The 22285-nt window shown below is 42.7% G+C and overlaps 1 protein-coding gene across 1 annotated transcript in view; it reads right to left on the bottom strand.

Annotated features, from left to right (window-relative positions):
- Positions 1-5164: 5164 nt before the first annotated feature.
- ZDHHC21 (zDHHC palmitoyltransferase 21) overlaps positions 5165-22285 on the bottom strand; it is a 62773-nt gene continuing 45652 nt past the window's right edge. Inside the window, exons 7-8 of the mRNA XM_077475117.1 lie at positions 11422-11465; positions 5165-6785 (exon numbers count right to left, since the gene is read on the bottom strand). Coding sequence (XP_077331243.1) covers positions 6653-6785; positions 11422-11465 — 177 coding nt within the window. The 3' untranslated portion in view covers positions 5165-6652. The remainder of the gene's footprint in view (positions 6786-11421; positions 11466-22285) is intronic.

Raw genomic sequence — 22285 nt, forward strand, 5'->3', positions numbered from 1 at the left:
ATGGCCATAAAACCATGTGTTTGTCCAGTGCACAAAAATGATTGTGTATGCTCATGGAAGGATCTTTTTAATTTTTTGATAATCTGAGCAATCATTCAATTGCTAGCAGCAAGGTATTGTACCATGTTAATCCATAGATTAAACCAACATGTTATGTAACAGTGCTATTGAAAACTACACAATGCAATTAGTGCAGTTATTCATAAAAAAAAAAAAAAAAAAAAAAGAAGAACTGTCCTACAACCTATGAATAGATAGATATAGATGTAAAATGTTTTGCCAATATTTTTGCTGTCCTTGAAAGATCTTTTGTAGAATGCCAATGGATGTCTACAGCTAAACAGGACAGAACAGAAGTGCTGCTACTGTTGTCTGTTACATATATCAAACATGTAGAAATTATCAGTATGAGCTTATTACTGATCTGTTCTTTTAGTCGAATAAAAAGCCAGTCATACACAGGACAGCCATATAGAATATGTTGTTTTGAAAGATTTTAGCCAAAGCTCTACCAGTTCTCTGAATTACATTTTGGGAACTTGCAACATAGCCACTTATAAGGATTTTAGTTGGCATGCTCAATAAGAATAAGAATATTTATGAACTATACATTAGAAATGGTTTAAAGGCCTGATTGCTCAGAACCAGGAATTTGGCAAGTCTAGTGTATGGCCAGTTTTAGACCAACATCAGATCTGACTCAGACTTCCTAGTTACATAATTTGCTTCACTCCCTACAGGAAAGGTGCACCTTTGGTAACCAGCTCATCAAGAATGACCACCAACATCGGAGATCAGATGCAGCAGGATATTATAAATCCCCCAATGAAACAGTACAAGCTGTACAATGTAGAATGAGTGGATCAAGGATGTTAAAACTACTTAATCCGCTCATTTAATGAAGCAATACGGTGCTTTAAATAATGTAATTAACAATCTGCCCTATACGGAGGTCTGTCTAAAGAAGCATTTACAAACTATTCATTTAAAATGGTACACAAGGTCTCTAAAAGGCTATTCTGAATCACTGGCATATTACTGTACCATACATTTTATACCGATTTCTCAAAATATAAAAGCATTCTTTTTATCTCCCAAATTCAGAAGATGCAAAAGCATCCAGCAGCAATTACCTTCCCATTCAAATGTATCTTATTTTGCCTATGTGCACAAAACATGCTTTATCTCAATGGTACCTGTGCATTTCTACTGTTGCAAGTTCTTTATTGTACCCCCTATGCCACAGGTCTTTTACAACCTTCAGATAGCAGTGCTGTCAGCCAAAAGAAGAAAAAAATAAAATAAAAAAACAAGAACAAAAAAATTTAGATAGGAACGATGATGTCATATCCGGGTAGGCTTCTTTTTCCAGGTATGGATATTGGATGCTTGAAGGTAAAGTGGATTTTTACACACAGTTCACAGCTGCTAGTTAGCCTAGGTTCACACTGATGCAGTGCGAAATTGAATCCCTTTTCCAGTGCAATTGCAAGGAGCAACTGCAGTGCGAGTTGATGCTGGGCAGATGAGATTCTGTAGTGTTTTTCAAGCGATTTGTATACAGCTGTGATCTCGCTCCATAGCACATGGTTCAGGGATTGAAGCCGGAGAATAAAGCAAAAGCCTTGTAGAAAATGTACTGGAATTTTGTTACTTTAGACCAGCTAAGTGCATACAGTTTTTATTCAAGTCTATAGAGCTGAAAATTGCACCACACTGCACTAAATTCGCACAGGACCCTTTTTAAGGACGCATCGGATTCGCAATGCATATATGTAAACAGCTTTCATATAAAATAATAATATTTCACTTGTCATATGATTCCATACATTCTGGAAAGCTGTTACAGGGGAGAAGAGGCAATAAACAGCTCACGCAGGCCCTATGCACAAGTTTGCAACTTTAACATGAACCTGTTTCTGAAAATGCAAGGCAAAGCAACAGGTTCACTTTAAGCACATGTACTAGGGGGAGAAATGGTTTGCATGGTTTACTCCTACTGATGCCAGAACAGTTTCTACTCACAATTACCAAAGTCTGGCCCGCCAAAGCAAGAGTTAACATTAACAAGTGACTGAGTATCCCTCTGCCTAGCAGGGGAGTTTAATAAAAAGCAGTATGGAATTGAGACAGCCAAAATAAATGGTCTGACAAATGTTTCATCCAATGTACCTTCATTGTAAGGAATGTCACTTCCGCTAAGCCACTAATATCTGCCACATATGATCCAATCCAAATACTGGGTTACCACTATGCATAGGCAAATAATTATTGGTCTTCTTATTTCTAAAGCAACATAGAGGACATCCCACTTAGCATTGTCCCCCATAAGTAACAGCAGTATTCTGGTACCACTGATTAATGCTGCCCCAAACTACAGTCATATATATATATATATATATATATATATTATACACATATACATACATACATGTTGGTTCTGTTGAGGAAGCAACTTAATTGGAACCCTTATCATATAAAATGTGTTATTTTGCACCAGTGTTACCAGAAATCACCAACACATTTTCTATAAAACTGGGGCATAAACGGAATGTCTGATGGCACAGTGCTTGTCTCAAAGATGACTAATTACATCAACGCTCCAAAAACTAAAATGTAAACATTTTTAAAAGGAGAAAATAGTCCTGGTTGTCAGGCTTGATCTACTGGGCTATATAATGGACATTCATCCAACCAAGTAGGAAACCTACATATTTTTTCAGCAATGGTTTTCTTTTAGACTTCTTTCACTCTGAAGGCGCTTTTCAGGCATTTTAGCACTAAAAATAGCACCTTTAAAGCATCTCTCAATACTCCCCAGTGTGAAAGCCAGAGTGACCGCGCTCCAGTGTGAAAGCCCGAGTGACCGCGCTCCAGTGTGTAAGCCCAAGTGACCGCGCTCCAGTGTGTAAGCCCAAGTGACCGCGCTCCAGTGTGTAAGCCCGAGTGACCGTGCCCCAGTGTGAAAGAGCTCTTAAAGTCACCACACAAAGGCAACTAACAAAACAAATAAATGCTTCACACCAAGTCGAAAAAAGTAGTAAGCAGAGCCACCTCGTGGTTTAGTTTATTTCTAGGGCACTACATGCTACCTCTACCCATAAAATCATGGCTCAGTTTCTGCTCACCTTGGAGTTTTCGGGTGGTTCACACCTCTTGCAGAATCCTTCATAACCAAAAGAATAATGAAGAATTCATGGCCACCAAATAATGGTCAGGTCAGATAGATCACCACTAATCCTGACAGATATAACAAACTGCTAAGTGGACTGTAACATCTATCAAAAATTGGAGAAGGATTCTTCAATGCTATCAAAATTACTTTCCACTTAGATTGACAGTCGGCTACGACATTCTAAAGCAAAAAAAAAAAAAATTTAAAGTGTTTAGGTTTGACCTTATATTAAATGCTTTTGGTAAATCTAAAGGAAAATTGTGCAATTGCACAATGTATGGCCAGTCTTATGGGTAGGTCTTTCAAGAATTCTCAGGCACAGTTTTTGTGACCGTTTCATCGAATTTCCCAGAGTTCTGCACATAGAGCTTATAGTAATACTGAATACATGCCTCACAATGTCCTAAACATCAATGCAACAAATGATTTTTGTCTTTGATGCTTGCCAAGGATGCTGCACGCCTATAGAGATGTTGAATGTTTCTTAAAACACTAAAACTGATCATGTGATTACAGCAGGCACTCACATGACTTATGTCAATAGCTACAGAACAGAAGCAGTACTGAAAAATTAAGGATACAAAAAAAGACAGTTCACATGTACCAGGTTAGTGGATGATAGCTATATCAGCATTATACAAACTAATTTTGCCATTTTGTAAACATATTGTAATTTTTCCCCAAAAATATATTATTAATCATTCACTGAAATGATTTGGTTGAAAACGTTTTAACAGGAGCACAAACATTTTAAGTGGCAGAAAAGTAAATAATATGTGCATGATTTAAAGATGACCATTCAACTACAACACTTGGGAAAAAAAAAAGAATATTAAAAATGTAGAACTAAAGCTGCATTAAACCATCATTTTAAAAACACATTTTTGTGCCCTTTGTGATTAACAGATATGTAGCTTCACTGTCACACAAGACTGGTTTATGATGTGACTTGGGTGAGGATAGGTTAACAAAAAGCCACTGATGCCAGTGTTGGAAGGTGATGCAAACTTGGGATATCTAGTGTAAGGTATATGCGATTTGGGGCTATTCACTGCTATGCTACCAAGCTAAACTCTCTTTACTATTTGGTATTCAGACACATTTTCAGTAAAGGAAGAGATTGACGGCCCATTTACAATGTACATTTGTATGTGTTGTGTTGAGGCAGCCCTATGTATTTTGAATGGGCTACCAACATACCCCGACATGCCCAAAATCATATAGAACTCATCTTTGGTTAAGCAATTCTCTGTGTTGCATGGTGCTACAGTGCAGGTGAATTGGGGAAGATGTGTTGGAATGCCATTTAAAATGACCACAGTCGATTGGTAGATCGACTTTTGTACAACTAGGGGAGTCCATATATGGATTGAAATTTGACTGTTCCCTGCTGAACCCGCTGAATTTCGAGTCATGTATGGCCAGCTTTTTAAGTTACAGCAGTTGCTGTTTTTTAAGTTACAGCAGTGATGCAGAGTGAGAATAAATACAAAATTAACCAGGGGCTAGACCCAGTGCTCTCTGCAATTAGCTCTCATTAACAGAGCTGGCCTCCACTTCCTGCAATACAAATCTGGGGAGGACAGTTGTGGTAAGAGGTGCAGCTGTTTCACAGGAATGCCAGGGCAGAGGAGGAGAGGATAGGAGGCATCTTTTTCATTGACAGCAAAAGTTTTTGTCCCCAGGCATGTTCAAGCAGAAATCACTTCCAAAATCATAACATGCGAGGTACAGGGCCATAAAGAGACGACAGATGTGACACTCCAAATGGTCTTTAGGAGTATCCACAACATGTTTTTTGGGGGAAAAAAAACTTCCCTCCTAAGTTCCCTGTTCCCCCATGATAGCAAAAGATTCAAAGTTTATTTCAGGTCACACAATCTTACATACACTGAAATATATGAAATAATGTTCCCCAGATGTTGTAGTATTATAAATGGATAGGTGGCTGTGGCAATATTGATACATAAATAATGGAAAATACCATCAGACATTTTAAGGAAAAAGGGTATATTTGTAGCACATTTAATAGGAACAGTCTACATTTGACATTTAAATATAACTTGGAACTTCTTAGTATTTGATCTACACAGTTTATTATACCCAACACACCTTTAAAACAAATAAAGCTTTGAATGCACCTTAGGTATTGTAGCCAACATATCGTATGTAGTAGTGCCAGTCCACACTGGGGCGACCTGTCAGGTGACTTAGCCACCTGACAAGTTGCGTCCCCGGCAGTGCAATGGAACTGTTCTAAAAGGGGGTTACTCAAGTCACTTCGACTTAGAAAAAGGTTCCAGTACTACTTGGGAGCGACTTCGGAGCAGCTTTCATTGATGTCCGTTAAAGAAGTAGTTTGCAAGCCACGCTGAGGTCGCAATGCGTGGGGCAGCTTCAGAGTCGGACGACTTTGAAGCCGCCCCAGTGTGAACTGGCACTGACATCCATTTGCCAGAATACAGTGTATTCATAAGTGATTGTACAAACCAGCTGAATGCCCAATCTGAATCCTTAAGAAAATATATATACACTCTGTATAGTGTTGTGTAATACAGTATATATTGGCGCCATTTATAAAATAATCATATATCTATAGCTCTAAACCAGTTCTACTTCTTAAAATCTATATATGCAAACACACCATATGAACAGTGGAATATTTTAGAGATTCAGCATATAGCAACTGTACACCACACAAAAAAAAAAAAAAAAAAAGCAGCCAACATTTGCACTTATTGTAGGTATAGCACAAATCTACAAATATATGATATTACTACACTGCATGACAGGCATAAGTATAATTAATTTTAACAGCCAGCCACATGATATTAAAAGATAAGTTGAACAGAAAAAAAATTGATAAAAATGATACAGTATAAATAAAAGTTTGTACAGTGGTTATAAAATCTGGTCATTCAAGTTAAAATTTCCAGTATATTAGTTTGTGATGCACTGTATGCAGCAGTAGTCCAAAAAAAACGGAGCAAGTTAAAAACAAATGGTTTGTAAAATACAACAGTTTTTTTATACATTATACAAAAATAATTACTATTTGGTTAGGAAGCTTAAAAACAAAAACAAAAAAAAATCATTCAAAACGGAATCCATGTATCCGGTATTGTCAGTGCAATTATAAAAAAAAGAAAAAAAAAAAGTTTAAAAAAAAAAAAAACACAACTTCAACAAAAAAATCTTAATTCATGGTTTTAGTTTGTAGCCTGAGGGAGTTCAATATGTCCTGAGGGGGAATAGGACATCTTGAAAGGAGACAATGTTCAGCAAATAAATACATATCTTGTACTGTTCCCACAACTGCATTGAGATCACTATTAAAACAAAGCCTGGGGCACTTTGTGATATCTAAGATTGGTGGGTGGATTATAATTGACTTGAAGACTGTCATAGCACTGTTAAGATAAAACCTGCAACTTGCTTCCAGCGTGGCGGATCCATCTGTGCCCACCATCCATCTGTTTAGACATGATTGGCAAAGTAGTAGGAGACTCCCAGTGGTCGTCTCTGCCTGAAAGGAATAAACCACAGGATCTTCCAGCGAGTGCCAAAAACTTCTGAGAAGGTCTGCTGCCATGGTTTTCGAGCTCTCGATCTACAGAAGACAGCATTATTAGTGAAAGACAGCATTCCCATGGTGCATTTCAGTCAGTGTAGACAATACAGGGTTGGCTGGGGATCTATTAGAAGGCTTAAATGAATTGTGTTCCCTAGCATCACAAATGCAGCTTTGCTTTCATTGTGACATGCAGCTGCGATTTAACACCACCTAGCAGGGGCTGAAACTTTATTGTCAATCAACAGAGGGCAACTTCTGAAGTTGTAGACAATCCAGGGATGACAAGAATTCATGTCAGCTAAACAGTGGCAAGTCCTTTCATTCTTCTTTGAACCCTGGAAATACCATTTTGTCTTATCGAAAACTCCCCTCATAAGGACAAAAGCAAAAACCTAAAAGATGAAAACGCTGCTTCCAGTTCCTATCAGAAGAGCTCCCCGCAGGAAATTAGTAGAGACAGGGCTGCCAGCACTTTGAAAACCTATGCAATTTTGCTGACAAGAACTCGGAATAATGGAAAATTTAAGTAAACATACATCAAGCTGCATAGCCAGCAGCCATTTCTCTGCAATATGGTTTTCATAGGCTTTGGAAATGGTATCTATTCTATCATCAGCCATGTTATCAGCTGTGGTTTAAATGAAACTCCCCATAGAACCTCAATTTTCCTTGACATCTGCCTGGAATATCTTAATGGACTTTGTAGAAGCGCCACAAGGCTGTTCACACACTTGGTCATATCTTTATGGGGTACAAATGCAAAGGCTTCAATATTTTTACCGCTTCATTCACAAGCCATCAACAAGTAATAAAAACATATTTTGCCATGGCCATCAATTGCCAAAAAAAAAAAAAAAAGTCAATGGCAAGTTCACCTCACCCCCACATCAGTAAAAAGCATGCACTCCAATGATGTTCTTTTTACAGCTTTATTGTCAAAGAATCGCCACACAAGAAAACAACCAGTGTTTTGAGCTACATGGTCAGTCACTTTTGGGACTTTGCAGTGATAATTCTTTCACATAAAAAAAAAAAAAAAAAAAAAAAAAATGAAAAGAACTCTACTGGAGTACTATTGACTTTCTGCCCTTTTACTGGATTTGACACGTCACCATCTGCTCTTGTCATTTTATGGGACCAACAACCAGTGCAGCCATCAGAAATTGTCTGGACCTTTATATAGCTTTAGGCCTGCCCCCCCCCGAGCCTGACCACCAACTTTCCCAAGGGTCCTGTTCACTGGCCGTCCCACCAAATCTGCCCACTAGCCACCTCACCTGTATGGTCTCTGCCCCCCCCCCCCACACACCTGTACGCTCTCAGCCCCCCCACACACACCTGTACGCTCTCAGACCCCCCACCCTCACACCTGCACGCTCTCAGACCCCACACCTGTACGCTCTCAGCCCACCCACCCTCTCACCTGTACGCTCTCAGACCCCCCCCACACACACCTGTACGCTCTCAGCCCCCCCCCACACACCTGTACGCTCTCAGCCCCCCCCACACACCTGTACGCTCTCAGCCCCCCCCACACACCTGTACGCTCTCAGCCCACCCACCCTCACACCTGTACGCTCTCAGCCCACCCACCCTCACACCTGTACGCTCTCAGCCCCCCCACACACCTGTACGCTCTCAGCCCCCCCACACACACCTGTACGCTCTCAGCCCCCCACACACACCTGTACGCTCTCAGACCCCCCCACACACACCTGTACGCTCTCAGACCCCCCCACACACACCTGTACGCTCTCAGACCCCCCCACACACACCTGTACGCTCTCAGCCCCCCCCACACACCTGTACGCTCTCAGCCCCCCCCCCCCCCACACACCTGTACGCTCTCAGCCCCCCCCCCCCACACACCTGTACGCTCTCAGCCCCCCCCCCCCCACACACCTGTACGCTCTCAGCCCCCCCCCACACACCTTTACGCTCTCAGCCCACCCACCCTCACACCTGTACGCTCTCAGCCCACCCACCCACACACCTGTACGCTCTCAGACCCCCCCCCACACACACCTGTACGCTCTCAGACCCCCCCCCACACACACCTGTACGCTCTCAGACCCCCCCACACACCTGTACGCTCTCAGCCCCCCCCCACACACCTGTACGCTCTCAGCCCCCCCCACACACCTTTACGCTCTCAGCCCACCCACCCTCACACCTGTACGCTCTCAGCCCACCCACCCTCACACCTGTACGCTCTCAGCCCACCCACCCTCACACCTGTACGCTCTCAGCCCACCCACCCTCACACCTGTACGCTCTCAGCCCACCCACCCTCACACCTGTACGCTCTCAGCCCACCCACCCTCACACCTGTACGCTCTCAGCCCCCCCACCCTCACACCTGTACGCTCTCAGCCCACCCACCCTCACACCTGTACGCTCTCAGCCCACCCACCCACACACCTGTACGCTCTCAGCCCCCCCACACACCTGTACGCTCTCAGCCCCCCCACACACACCTGTACGCTCTCAGCCCCCCCCACACACACCTGTACGCTCTCAGACCCCCCCCACACACACCTGTACGCTCTCAGACCCCCCCACACACACCTGTACGCTCTCTGACCCACCCTCACACCTGTACGCTCTCAGACCCCCCTACCCTCACACCTGTACGCTCCCAGCCCACCCCCCCTCACACCTGTAGGCTCTCAGCCCCCCCCTCACACCTGTAGGCTCTCAGCCCCCCCCCTCACACCTGTAGGCTCTCAGACCCCCCCTCACACCTGTAGGCTCTCAGACCCCCCCCTCACACCTGTAGGCTCTCAGACCCCCCCCTCACACCTGTAGGCTCTCAGACCCCCCCCACACCTGTAGGCTCTCAGACCCCCCCCCACACCTGTACGCTCTCAGACCCCCCCTCCACACCTGTACGCTCTCAGACCCCCCCCCCCACACCTGTACGCTCTCAGACCCCCCTCTCACACTTGTACGCTCTCAGCCCCCTCCCCACACCTGTACGCTCTCAGGCCCCCCTCACACCTGTACGCTCTCAGACCCCCCCCCCCTCACACCTGTACGCTCTCAGACCCCCCCTCACACCTTTACTCTCTCAGACCCCCCCCCTACGCACACTGAGCTCCTCTGCGCCACCCCTGCCAATCAGCCAGGCCTGTCCAGACACTGGAGCCCCTTACAAGTGTATGGGCTATACCCCCCCCCCCCCCCCCCCCGATGTTGGCCCTGCCAACAACATAACATAATCCTAAACTCTGCAGTCTGTACATAGTGTATGTCAGAAACAAGCGATCCTTTGAGGGCAACCATACTTCTGATGCAGCCCACAATGAAATTGCGTTTGAGACCCCTGCTCTACAGCATATTGGGATTTGTACATTAACAAGCAAACATGTTATGTCTTTTATGTGTTTTTTTTTCCTTTAGAATTTTTTTAAAACATAATTTTTTTCAAAACTGTAAATCTTCACTATGCTGGTTAGTAGGCTACTGATCAATTAGCCTCTTTGTTTCATGACAAGCTGTGACATTCCACGCAGGTTTAAAGGATAAGTTTACCTGTAACATGTTCCACCTGTTTTTAGGATGGAACATAGAACATGGAACATGTTCTAGCATCTGAACACCACATGGGCATATCCCCTTCCCTGTGAAAGCAGTCAAAAGATCTTCGTCATGCAACCACTATCACAATTCCTGCTCTCAGGTAACTGCCTGCCTGTACAAGATACAAATGGACAGCTATGCTTAGAGTCTATAGGAACCTGAACTTGCACCCATGATCTGCCTATTGGGGGTGCAATGCTCTGCAAGCTCCTTAGAAAAAAAAATGAATTCCCCTTTTCTTTTACCTGCAAAAAAGTGCATTTATTATTATTTTTTAAAAAGGTGAACTTATGATTTAACGGCAGCTACAGGTTCTTTATTGCAGTGTCTTTTGACAACCCCCCCAGTTTACAAAACAGTGTTTGAGTTACAAAGAAGAGAATGCAAGGGACTGCCATACAGCCTGTACTCAAAATGGCTGTCTCTGTGACAAAAGAAGTAGAATGCTACGTATATTGTAGGTAACCTGCAATATAATCACCATCTGCCAGAATACGAAGTTCTGCAATATTTCTATTCTCTATTTACCAAAGTTAGAAGCTATGTTTGATACTGCTAACCAGAACTGACAAAAACAACACCTCTGAAGATATGAGAAATAGGAGATGGGGAATCTGGGTGTGCAAGGTTGTTTGATACTGGGGATACTAGACCTTGGATAAATTGAACTTGTGTTCCAGATAGAACAGTACATGCAGAATTTAAATTTATTAAAGCAGTAAAGCAGCTAGCCACCCACAGTGAAACACCCAAGGGGGCCCTTGCTTTATTTGGTCTGGGGGCCCCGAGTGTTGTCAGTCCGCCCCTGGAAAAAACTGATATTTCTTTTGTCATGTGTCAATTCCAGGAAAATGGAATTTAAGTGAACCTGAAGCTTTGCAATGCATGGGCAAAACAAACATAAAAGTTTCACCTGTCATTTGTCAGGTAAAATAACCTGTTCAACACAGAGGAATAAGATATAGATTATAATATATATATATATATATATATATATATATATATATATATATATATATATATATATATATAGATAGATAGATAGATAGATAGATAGATAGATAGAGAGAGAGAGAATTCTATTACTTACATTTCATCACAGCAGTTGGACATTTTTTCTATAGTGGTCATATCCTAAATTAAAAGAAAAAAAAAAAAAAAAAAAAAAGAAGAATGAACATCAACATTGGTGTGGGTGGTACACGTGTCTTACAGCTTATATGGTAAATTGGTGGTTTTTAAAAGGTAAACAGAATTGGTAGTTGATTCAAAATTATTCTAAAGTCACTAAGGCGTCGGTGGTAAAGCACCACTATTTTTAGTGGCGCTTTACTGCCGTTTTTGTGGGGGTTAAAACCGCCCCCACTAGCGGCCGAAAAAGGGTTAAAAACTCGCAAAGCTCCGCTGCAGCAGTGCCCAATCAGTTCAATGGGCAGGAGCAGTGTATACACTGTTCCTTCACCGCTCCAGAGATGCTGCTAGCAGAACTTTTTTTAGCGTCCTGTCAGCGCACCGCTGCAGTGTGAAACCACTTGGGCTTTCACACAGGAGACGGGAGAGGCTCTTTACAGGCACTATTTTTAGCGCTAAAATACCTGTAAAGCTCCTCCGTGTGAAAGGGGTCTAAATGGAACAGAAAATATATATTTGTCTCAAGTCTATATGAATAAAAAGCACTACAAACTGTAAAAAAATAAGCACACCTAACTAAATGCAGTTTCAACAAATCTTAATTCATATTTTGAATGATACCATTGCAATAAAAATCGTTTTTTTTTTGGCACGTCATTATTCTTGAGACTGCATTCATAAATAAACGCAACTGACAGATTTTCTTATTCATTCCATAGAAAACATATTTTGGATATCCATTTTGGATTGTACAATACTATATTATTGATAACTGCACAATACTAAAATACATAGTATAGTGTACACTGATCAATTTGCAAGTGAAGTTTCAGTTTGCGTGATATTTTCCACAGAGTTTAGTGAATGTGGTGAAACTTCACTTTGTAAAGAAAAGCCAAATCACATGCCAAGAAAAGAAACAAAAAAATGCAATTTGCTTGCACATGATTGGATGATGAAAGTCAGCAGTGCGGCCCTCATTTTTTCCAGAGCTTCACTTCATCTGCAAAGTGAACAGTCTATTTTCCTTCAGTAAATCAACCCCACTGTGTTTATGAGGTGCCACACCGTGCCACTGACTGTTACTTTTAATTTGTCCCATCAATTGAGAGATGCTCAGAAGTGTTTTGGTGAATCAGCTATGCAGGAAAACATTGATGCTTGTGTAGATCGGCACAGATTTCAAAATGTGGGTCAGCAAACTCCCTATACTTCATTGACAGTTCTGATGCCGTTTGACCTGCTGTGCATTTCTTTAGAAGCAACAAGTCCTAATGACATAAGTTTTGATTCCAGGCAATGCAAGATAAAACGCCTTTGTATGCATTGCGTCTTTGAAAGCATACATCTGAGCAACACAGCGTTCAAATGCAAAACACAGACTTGGAAAAAGCCCATATAATCAAGCTCCTACAGCTGTGGTAAACATGCCATGATTTCCTTCTGTCTGGAAACCCAGAGGCCAATCTAATTGATGTTCTGGTATAATTTACCATTTTTATATCCACATTATTGTTCAGTCACAGAAATATGTATACAGGGGGAAAGACTTGCCCACACCTCTTTAAAAAATGCCAACACTACACAAGTGTGTAACTAAACAAACTTAAATACTGTATATGTCTAAGTGCCCTTTTCTTTCTTCCTCTTTGATTCCCTGCAAAGGTAAAGCATAATGGACTACTATGCATCGCATAGTAGTCCATTATGTGTCACTTACCTGACACAGGAGCCAGCGAAGTCACCGCTGTCCCCTGTAGTTCCGAGCATCCATCTTCTTGGTGGGTCTCCGTGGGTCCGTGCGAATCACAGTGCTGGAGCAGCGATGACGTCACTCCCACGCATGCGCACGGGAGCCTACACTCGCTGCATATCGCTGCGATCTGCGGCTTACCCAGTGCGCCTGCGCACCTTTGTCTACGGCGCGGTGGCTGTCTTCAGGTAAATATCTCCTAAACCGTATAGGTTTAGGAGATATTTCTTGGACCTACAGGTAAGCCTTAATCTAAAAATTAACCTACCAGCATGTCTTCGGAGTGTGGGAAGAAACCGGAGTACCCGGAGGAAACCCACACAGGCACATGGAGAACATGCAAACTTCAGGCTGGTGTTGTGGTTGGGATTCGATCCAGCGACCCTTTTTACTGCTAGGCGAGAGTGCTAACCACTACACCACTGTGCCTCCTGTAATATGCACTAGATGAGATGCCCGAGGTCATGCGCTTTATGGCAATACTGCAAGACTTTGCAGTTTAGGAACAAGATTTCCCTAAAGTCACTCAGGTGGCATTGCCTACCCTGGGGGCATCCACAAGGCCCTAGCTATGTCACGAGTGCCTCAGGGAAACTGAGACGTGGAAACATCAAAGCATAGGTAAAAGCAAAAATTTCAATTTGAAAGAAATGTATGTTAGGCGATTTCACATAAGTGTACAGAGCTACACGCTGATGTGAATTTTGGTGAAAAACTGTAAAGGACCATCTTAAAAGAAAAAAATCTGTGAAATTTGCATACTGTATTCTTGTGTTTTAAGAAAATATTAATCAACTTATTTAGGTCATCATATAGCAATACCAACAATTACAAAATCACTTGATAGGTAGAATGTAAATTAATAAATGCTTAAGACGTATAAAAAAAAAAAAAAAATGTTCAGAAGACTAAAAGGCTGTTGCTCATTACATCAGGATTAGCACAAGCTCAGCAACATACAAGATCTGTCCAACAGCACCCCCAACATGTGGCTACAGATAAAATGGAAGGCAGCCAGTCATGCACTGCAGGAGGTCAAGCAATGCTTGAAGTTTAACACACAAGGCTGCTTAGAGCAAATTATAAGTAATGTAGAAAATCTATTTAACTCTCATCCACTTCTAACAAGATAACTCATTCTACCTGTGATTTCTGCTAATCACATTAATGGCACATTACATTTACTTAGTCAATAAAGACCCAATTAAATCAGACAAGAGTCTTATACTATCAAGAGCTTATTCACACTAGAGAGGTTTTCCTCAGTATGCAGAAGAATGTGTTTTTTTCCCCCATGCTTGTTAATGTATTTACATGAATTATTGTACTGTACATGTAAAATTATGCTTTTCATAGTAAATAATCAATCTAATGTTGCATTCAGCTGCAACATAATACAGGACATCAAACCATGCACACCTACATTGATTTTGAGCTTTTACATATAGATATGGTTTCTTTGGCAGTATTGGTACTATGCATTTCAATATATGTAAAAGAAATAAAATGTCAATGTTACCCACAAATATTTGGCATATATTTTAAACAGACAATTTTTTCAAAGACAAGATAGTTAAGACTAATGCCCTGTACACACAGTCGGACTTTCCGATGGAAAATGTGTGTTGGGAGCTTGTTGCCGGAAATTTCGACTGTGTGTAGGCTCCACCGGATAGTTTCCTTCGGAATTTCTGTTGCACAAAATTTGAGATCTGGTTTTCAAATTTTCCAACAACAAAATCCGTTTGCGCAAATTCCGATAGTGTATACACAATTCCAAACGCACAAAGTGCCACACATGCTCTGAATCAAGCAGAAGAGCCGCACTGGCTATGGAACCTAGTTTTTCTCGGCTCGTCGTAAATGTTGTACGTCACGGCATTCTTGACACTCTGAATTTCTGACCAACTTTGTGTGACCGTGTGTATGCCAGACAAGTTTGAGCCAACATCCATCGGAAAATAAACATGGGATTTTTTTATGAGAATGTCCGATCGTGTGCACAGGGAAAACCGTTGCCCAACCTAATCCTTAATTTAAACCTATACTTAACCCTTTAAACCTGTATGCAGTGTTACAGAAAAGTACAATGTAGGTTTTCTAAAAAGGATAATAAAAAAATGGTGTGGGTATTCCTCTTCTTACCAGACCCTTATTCAGACATGCAGCCTGTAAGGCAAGGAAGCATGTCTCCCCTCCCCCTTCCTTTACTATACTTGGTCATATGTCTTTCAACATTTCTAAAAGCTCAGGCTAAGTTATGATGAATTTATGCTTTACCCTGCAATTGGACAGAATGCCTGACACAATGATTGCAGTGAACTGCAATTGAGGTGACAGCAAAATAAAGTTAAATTGTTTAGAGGGATTTAATCACTAGTCTAGCTCTATCAACACAGTTGCTGCCATGTCAACTAACCTCACAACGAACCAATGTCTCTGGGTGTGCAGTATGTGATGTCAGGTAGGTGACATTTATGTAAGCTACAACAAGCATTAATTTGTCATAAGTGTCATTTTTGTTTTGGCGGAATAGAAACAGAACAGAGATCAACCGTCACAAAACTGTTAAATAATATAAACAAATAAAATAAAATTGTTACAGATTCGTATATTGCAAATATTGAAAGTAAAAAAATGAATGCAAAGTAAGGCCCCTTTCACACCAACGTGCCGTTCAGGCCCGCCTGTCAGTTTTTCAGGCGGACCTGAATGGGTGCTCCATAGAGCTCTATGGAGTGTCGGATGTCAGCGGTGACATGTCCGCTGACATCCGACCCGCTCCGATCCGAAAAAGTGTGACGGAGGAAAAAGCTATTTTTCCATCCGTCTGCGGATCGGATCGGGTGACGACGGGCACTGCGGTCCGTCGTCATCCGATCTCCCATAGGGGAGAGCGGCGCTGTGACAGGTCCGTCCCTGCACAGTGTGCGGAGACAGACCTGTCATCTCCCTGCTCAGCGGGGATCGGCGGAGTGATCCCCGCTGAGCAAACGGACATCCACGGGGCGGATCAGAACTGATCCGCCCCGTGTGAAAGGACCCTAAGGCTGGGTTCACACTGCTGCGGGGGGAGATCCGGATGTGATTCGCACAGCAAATCACATCCGATCTCCGTAGCACTGCGAGTTCAGCCATACAGATAGTATGGCTGAACTCGCAGCTGTCCCGCAGCAAACTCGCACAGGACCCTTTTTTGGGTCCGCAACGGAATCGGATCGCATGGGGGTTCACACCATGCGATCCGATTCCTGTGCGAGTCGGCAGATCGCACTGCGATATGCCGACGGATCTGGGGGTGTCATTAACATATCATTGACACTCCCAGCCGTCCGCATAGGGCAGTGTGAACTGCCGGCGGGAGGTGAGCGATGCGGGAAAACGCCGCGGATTCGCGGCGTTCCCGCATCGCAATAGTGTGAACCTAGCCTAAAGATATAAATCTTCTACAGTTAAAGTGGTTGTAAAGGCAGTTTTTTTTTTTATCTTACTTAAAGAGGAAGTAAACCCTGATGAGTTTACTTCCTCTTTCATTCCCTGCAAAGGCAAAGCATAATGGACTACTATGCATCGCATAGTAGTCCATTATGTGGCACTTACCTGACACAGGAGCCAGCGAAGTCACCGCTGTCCCCTGTAGTTCGGCGCATCCATCTTCTCGGTGGGGTCTCGCAGCTCCGCCGCTGTAATTCGGCGAAGCCGCGATGAAGTCACTCTCGTGCATGCGCACGGGAGCCGAGACGCGCGGCATCTTCGTCATCGAGGATGCCACGCTCAGTGCGCATGGGCCGTAGACAGCGGTGCAAATATCTCCTAAACCGTATAGGTTTGGGAAATATTTCTTGGACCTACAGGTAAGCCTTAACCACTTCAGACCCATGCCAATTCTGACATTTCTCTCCTACATGTAAAATTCCAAATTTTTTTGCTAGAAAATTACATAGAACCCCCAAACATTATATATGTTTTTTTAGAAAAGACCCTAGAGAATACAATGGCGGTCATTGCAACTTTTTATCTCGCACGGTATTTGCGCAGCAATTTTTAGAACGCGTTTTTTTCAGAAAAAAAACAGTTTCATGCTTAAAAAAAAAAAAAAAAAAAAAACAGTAAAGTTAGCCCAATTTTTTTGCATAATGTGAAAGAGGACGATTCGCCGAGTAAATAGATACCCAACATGTCACGCTTCAAAATTGCACGCGCTCGTGGAATGGCGCCAAACTTTGGTATTTAAAAATCCCCATAGGCAACGCTTAAATTTTTTTTACTGGTTACATGTTTTGAGTTACAGAGGAGGTCTAGGGCTAGAATTATTGCTCTCGCTCTAACGTTCGCGGCGATACCTCACATGTGTGGTTTGAACACCGTTTTCATATGTGGGCGGGACTTACGCATGCGTTCGCTTCTGTGTGCGAGCTCACGGGGACAGGGGCGCTTACATTTTTATTTTATTTTTTTATTGTCAATTTTATTTTTACACTTAAAAAAAAAATAAAAAAAAATTTATGACTTTTATTCCTATTACAAGGAATGTAAACATCCCTTGTAATAGGAATATGGCACGATCGGACCTATTTACAGTGAAATATGGGGTCAATAAGACCCCATATCTCACCTCTAGGCTGGGAAGAATAAAAAAAACAAAAAAAAAACAAACGATCATGGCTTCCTAGCCAGATCGCCGCCGTTAATTTGAATACCGAGGCCGTGCGTGACGTCATAACATCGCGCCCGGCCTCCGAACGATCATAGAGACTCCGGGGACAATCTAGTCCGCCGGAAATCTCTATGATCACATGCTGGGGCCGGCGGATCCTGTGACCGACTCACCGATGGAAACGGTGAGTCGGTAGAAGCACCGGAGGGCGGCGGGAGGCGTCCCCTCCCGCCGCCCGTAAGAACGATCAAGCGGTGGAACAGCCGCTATGATCATTCTTACGGTGTAGGGAATCGCCGGCTGAAAACGGCAATATCTGAATGATGTCTGTGGACTCAGGCATCATTTAGATATAACCAGCGAAACCCCATGACGTATATAGACGTAGTGCGGGTCTCAAGTGGTTAATCTAGGCTTACCTGTAGGTCAAAGTGGTTTGTAAGGGTTTATAACCACTTTAATGCATTCTATGCATTAAGAAAAAAACTTTCTGTGTTGCAGTTACCCCCTCCTTGTAGTCCTCCTGGCCCACGGGATGCTTCATTGTCCAATAGAAATGTGCAGGAGGTAGGAAGGGGTTTGCTTGTAACACTGGCTAGGGATCAGGGCTGGATCTAGCCTGTCCGATGTGGGGGCGCAGTCAGCGGGGCAGAGGATGGAAGTTCAGCAGGGCAGGGTACAGGGATCAGCAGGGTGGAGGACAGGGGCCAGTAGTAAGGGAGGCAGGGTTCAGAGTCCAGTAGTAAGTGACACAGAGGAAACATTTTGCCTAACAGTGTGAAGGACTTAAAGAATGAATGATTAAACAGAATCTGTGTGTACACTGCACACATACTGTTTCCTCTTTAAATCAAAGTCCCCAGAGTCACCCCCCTTACATCAGGGTCCCCATAGTCCCCCTTAGCATGCGTATCCCTAGAGTTATCCCCCTTATGTCAGGCTCTGCAGAGTCACCCTTGCTTACATCAGGGTCCCCAAAGGCCCCCTCCTTATATCAGGGTCCCTACATAGAGTCACGCTCTTAAAAAGGAGGGTCCCACAGTATCACTAGTCACATCAGGTCCCCAGAACCCCCCTTACATTAGGGTCCTTTACATCAGGATCCCTGGAGTCCTCTGCTTACTTCCAGGTTCCTAAAGTCCCCACTTACATCAGGGTTTCCATAGTCCCTGGTTTTACCATTTATCAGAGACCCCAAAGCCCTCCCAACATCAGGGTCCCCAGGATTCTTCCTCCTTACTTCAGAGTTCTCCCTCCTTAGACTGCAGTCCCAGAGTCACTCTTTACATCAGGGCCCCACCTCCCATCTTGGACCCCAGAGCCCCCCTTCCTTACATCAGGATTTCCAGAGCCTGCCTCCTTTCCATCAGGGCCCCTTCCATCAGGGTCCCCCAAAGCCCCCCTACCTTACATCAGGGTCCCTCAAAGCCCCCCTTCCTTACATCAGGGTCCCCCAAAGCCCGCCTTCCTTACATCAGAGTTCCCAGAGACCCCCTTCCTGACATCAGGGCCCCCAGAGCTGTTCCCTCAGCCCTAATATTAGATCAGGGTCTCAAAAGTTTCCTTACTCCCTTTGCATCATTCCAGTCCATTCCATCAGAGTGCAGCAAGCAGCTATGGCAGGGCTCGACAAAACCCGGGCGCCAGGTCGCATTGGCGACTAGAAATAGCGACCTCGCGCCTGGGGCAGCACAGCTGGGGGTATCCTGCCTCTGTGGACCCCCCCAGCGTGATCGCGTCGGGCCGTTCCGCCGGCGGCCGAAAATTTAGGCCGCGGCTTTGAGGCCTTCTGTGGTCCTATGATTCCTTATGGAATCTGGTGCCCTCTTGTGGTCGCCGTTGGTATGACAAACCAGCAATGCTAATGAAGATTCCTCTGTTTTATATTACCTGCCTCTTCTTCCCTTTATTTAGAACCCCCTAAACATTATATATATTTTTTATTCTAACACCCTAGAGAATAAAATGGTGGTTGTTGCAATACTGTCTGTCACACCGTATTTGTGCAGCGGACTTACAAGCGCACTTTTGTTGGGAAAAATAATTTAGTTAATAAAAAAATAAGACAACAGTAAAGTTAGCCCAATTATTTTTTATATTGTGAAAGATAATGTTACGCCGAGTAAATTAATACCCAACATGTCACGCTTCAAAATTGCACCCGCTCATGGAATGGCGACAAACTTTTACCCTTTAAAATCTCCATAGGCGACGTTTAAAAAATTCTACAGGTTGCACATTTTGAGTTACAGAGGAGGTCTGGGGCTAGAATTATTGCTCTCGCTCTACCGATCACGGCGCTACCTCCTATGTGTGGTTCGAACACCGATTTTATATGCGGGCAGGACAGGGCGCGTTTAAAAATTATTATTTTTTCTTCTTATTTTAACTTTTTTTTTTTTTTTTCCACTGTTCTTTTAAAAAAAAATGTTGTGTCACTTTTATTCTTATTACAAGGAATGTAAAAATCCCTTGTAATAGAAAAAGCATGACAGGTCCTCTTAAATATGAGATCTGGGGTCAGAGAGACCTCGGATCTCATATTTACACTAAAATGCAATTGAAAAAAAAATTGTCATTTGAAAAAAATAAATAAAATGTCCCTCTAAGAGCTATGGGCAATGACTTGGAGACGGGGGGGCGGCGACGGCACTGCTATCTTCCCCTCACTCGTCTCCATGTCAGGCCAGGGACAGGTCCGGATCGCCGTCACGGACCTGGCTCCTAACTTTTTAAGCTGGCTCCTAGATTCCAAGCAAATTTGTCAACCCCTGAGCTATGGGAAAGCTGGGAGGCAGAATACTGGCAGCAGGTCCAGCTGAGGAAGTTCTGTCCTCCACTGACTGTTGGGGGGCAGAGCAATTACGTGGGTTGGTCGCTGGGACTGACCAACATCAGTTATACTTGAATTTACATATGGATATATCTAGTACTGTAGCACTGATGGCAGTGGGTGGAACAAACAGGCTATTCCTTGGCATGGGGGGGGGGGGGACAACTGAAATCTAGGGGTGCGCAGCCCACCCCAGCACCTCCCTAAATCCAGCCATGCTAGGAATCTGTTTTCTAGGGATTTTTTATTTTAATTTGATAACCTACAGTATACTTTAAGAATACATGAGCGCAAGCTGGATTGGATACAATTAGAAAGAAATATTTCATTTAAATAAATAGCATCAAAAGAAGGGCACATCTCACACATATATTTCCCAAGCAAACCAACTAATGCAATGATGTCATTTACATAACAGAAACAAATCATGATAATCCTTTAAAATTAGGCTACAGATTAGTCTGTTTGAAGGATGTAGTCAAACTGAAAACATCTGGTCATGTTAAGAGAGACGAAGGACATTTTTAACTTTTACAAAATAAGATTACCAGATCTATTCATTCTATACAAGTGTCTGGGTAAAGTCTAATTATTTTATCTGGGTCACATATAATCTGCCTGTGCGTGCTGTGCACAGCAGCATTCGAGGGGAAGGGATCTTTCATACAGTCACAAAATCACCCACTGAGAAGAGTCATATATACCCTGTAGATTTTTAAAATATTCAGGTAAAATAGAAGAGTAGGGCTTGCACATTTGATGCATGAGCATGTTAAAGCAGAATTAAAGGGTCTTATTTTTTTATAAAACACTTTGAAATTGCACATTACACGGAATTGAACACTGAGCGGATCCACCTCGTGTGAATGAGGCCTTAGAGATAGATGATGAGGGCAGTGCTACCATTTGAGGTAGTGAATTAATCAAAGACATATTATGGCAGTTAGCCAATCCCAATATTACCCAATCCTCCATCTCTCCTGCTCTTTTTTTTCATTTAAAAAAACATCAAACAAACAAAAAAAGAACACAGGACAGTACTGAGAGAACATTTTTGTGTGCAGTGATGGTTTCTGCCCAATATATAAAATGTAGAAGAATGATGACATACTAAGAGAGAGATGTGGAAAGCCTATGACCGCTGGGCTGTGAAATTTGCAACGTTCAACTATGAGGTCAGAGAGAACCCCAGCTCCTGCACAACAGCTGCGAGACCTCCTAGACATAAGATCACTTTACAAGTGTGCACACATGCAATGTTCTGAACTTGCAATTTAAGAGAGTTTGTATTAGAGCTGCACAATTCTGGCTAAAATGAGAATCACTAATTTTTTTGCTTAGAATAAAAAGATCATGATTCTCGCAATGTAAAATCTTTCACATTACACACAAAAAAAAAAAAATGGGCTAACTTTACTGGTTATTTTTTTTTTTTTTTAATCCATTAAAGTATTTTTTTCAAAAAATAAAATAAAAAAATTGCATTTTAAAGGCTGCTGACCAAATAGAGTGTGACATAAAATATTGCAACAACAATTTTATTTTCTAGGGTATCTACTAAAAAAAATATATATAAATAA

The sequence above is a fragment of the Lithobates pipiens genome, unplaced genomic scaffold (assembly GCF_037356315.1).
Source record: "Lithobates pipiens isolate NorthernLeopardFrog02 unplaced genomic scaffold, aLitPip1_a1.2 Scaffold_13, whole genome shotgun sequence".
Classification (NCBI taxonomy): domain Eukaryota; kingdom Metazoa; phylum Chordata; class Amphibia; order Anura; family Ranidae; genus Lithobates; species Lithobates pipiens.